Genomic DNA, 2,261 nt, shown 5'->3' with positions numbered 1-2,261 from the left:
CGTCCTGACGTGAGAGTCCACGGTCACAGTCACCCTGTCATCGTCCTGACGTGAGAGTCCACGGTCACAGTCACCCTGTCAGTCCATCTGATGCAGAGGTGTCTTCTTGCTCACTGACCCTCCTCTTTTCCTGGAATGAGGTTTTTTCCAAGGACTGGTCTCTCCTGTAGACAACGTGCCTGATGTGTTAAGACCAGGCTTCACCCGTGTTGCCTCCAAGAAGCGGAACCCTGTTCCTCGCAGAAGTATTTAACAGCTGTCGTTGAAACCATTGCCACTGAGTTGTGTAGGACACACAGTGACGCTGTTGACAACACGCCTGATCCGCGTCCTGCGCTGTCCTGGGCGTCCCCACGTCAATTCGCTCCTCGAGGGTCTTCCTCTCTTTTGCTGACCCTCCTCTTTCAAATAACAACGTTTTTTTTTAAAAAAGGAGCAGCTCTCCCACCCCCTCACCCCTTGTGCCCCTGTGAGACCACACTGCAGACCTGACGTGGATCCCAACTGAGCAGAAGCCCAAGACTGACCCGTGCCTCCAAAGAAGAGGAGGAAACGGTGCAAACGAATAAAAAACAAAGAAATCACCAGGCCCGGCAGAGGTGGGCAACGAGCTTCCTCTGCGACCCATTAGCCACGCGGCTGTGGCGACTAAAGTGCCTGCACCATCCGCGTTCCCGGGAGGGGGGCACCAGTGTCCCGTGGAAGCCCGTGGCCTTGGACACGGTGGGAGCACTCGGGTCAGGATGGACCAGCGGGGTCCAGTTACAGTAAAGAGGCCGGAGGTCCAGGACCACTCCACAGACGGGCCGGCCACAGAGCACAGGAGGGAGCCCTATGACTGTGCTCAAAGTGAGACCCCACGAGAGTGCCTCAAAGAGGTAATGGGGCGAGGGAGCCCCAGTGTGCTCAAAGTGCGAGAAGACAGCGGGACGGAGCCCCAAGAGAGTGCTGTGAGGGAGAGGAGACGGGGTGGCAGAGCCCCAAGAGAGAGCCGTGAGAGAGAAGAGACGGGTGACGGAGCCCCAAGAGAGAGATGTGAGGGAGAGGAGATGGGGTGATGGAGCCCCAAGAGAGCTGTGAGGGAGAGGAGACGGGGTGACGCAGCCCCCCATGCATGTACCTCAAAGTGAGAGGAGATGGGGTGACGGAGCCCCAGGAGAGTGCTGTGAGGGAGAGGAGAAGGGGTGACACAGCCCCCCATGCATGTACCTCAAAGTGAGAGGAGATGGGGTGATCGAGCCCCGAGAGAGAGCCGTGAGAGAGAAGAGACGGGTGACGGAGCCCCAAGAGAGAGCCGTGAGGGAGAGGAGACGGGTGACGGAGCCCCAAGAGAGAGCCGTGAAGGAGAGGAGATGGGGTCACGGAGCCCCAAGAGAGAGCCGTGAGGGAGAAGAGACGGGTGACGGAGCCCCAAGAGAGAGCTGTGAGGGAGAGGAGACGGGGTGACGGAGCCCCGAGAGAGCTGTGAGGGAGAGGAGACGGGTGATGGAGCCCCAGGAGAGTGCTGTGAGGGAGAGGAGACGGAGTGACCGAGCCTCGAGAGAGACCTGTGAGTGAGAGGAGATGGGGGTGAGGAAACCCCGAGTGTGCTGTGAAGTGAGAGGAGACGGGGCGAGGGAGCCCATAGTCACGAGGGAGCACGTGCCCTGATCTGCGCTCCAGGGCAGAGACTGCATGCAGGGCTGACCATGGGCACTGTGCAGGGTGGACAGAGTATGAGCCACCGCACCCCAGAAAGCACCCGGGCCATGGACGTAGCTGAGCGCCTGCCCCCGAGCCGGCCGGCACCTACCCCTCCAAGCATGCTGCAGCCCAGCGCCAGGAACTTGAGCCACTCCACCTTGTCCTCACATGGGTCCAGCACCAGCAGGGCATGCAGCTTCTCCATCGGCAAGCACAGAGTCCGCCACTTCTGCTCCAGGTCCACCAGCTCAATGAAGCGCAGGTGGTTGCACTGCAAACAGGAAGATGCACCTGTGAGACCTGACCACCGGCAAGCCTCATCCCGCCCGAGAGAGACAGCACACCCCAACCCAGAGAGCATACCCTGCACCAGCGACAGCACACCCTGCCCCAGAGACAACACAGAAACAGTACACCCCACCCCAGAGACAGCACACCCTGTCCCAGAGACAGCACACCCTGCCCCAGAGTCAACTCAGAGATAGCACACCCTGCACCAGAAGACAGCACACCCTGCCCCAGAGACAGCACAGAAACAGCACACCCCACCCCAGAGACAGCACACCCTGCCCCAGAGA

General features: G+C 60.3%; 1 protein-coding gene across 1 annotated transcript in view; it reads right to left on the bottom strand.

The window, feature by feature from the left end:
- The window catches only part of ROPN1L (rhophilin associated tail protein 1-like), an 11,062-nt gene that overhangs the window by 6,015 nt on the left and 2,786 nt on the right, over positions 1-2,261 (bottom strand). The window contains exon 3 of the mRNA XM_006900155.1: positions 1,793-1,954. Within this exon, the coding sequence (XP_006900217.1) occupies positions 1,793-1,954 (162 nt within the window). The remainder of the gene's footprint in view (positions 1-1,792; positions 1,955-2,261) is intronic.

The sequence above is a fragment of the Elephantulus edwardii genome, unplaced genomic scaffold, assembly GCF_000299155.1.
Source record: "Elephantulus edwardii isolate Elephantulus edwardi_28Jun2011 unplaced genomic scaffold, EleEdw1.0 scaffold00274, whole genome shotgun sequence".
NCBI classification, from domain to species: domain Eukaryota; kingdom Metazoa; phylum Chordata; class Mammalia; order Macroscelidea; family Macroscelididae; genus Elephantulus; species Elephantulus edwardii.
The sequence above is the reverse complement of the archived record's forward strand: the minus strand, read 5'-3'. Positions and strand labels throughout refer to the sequence as shown.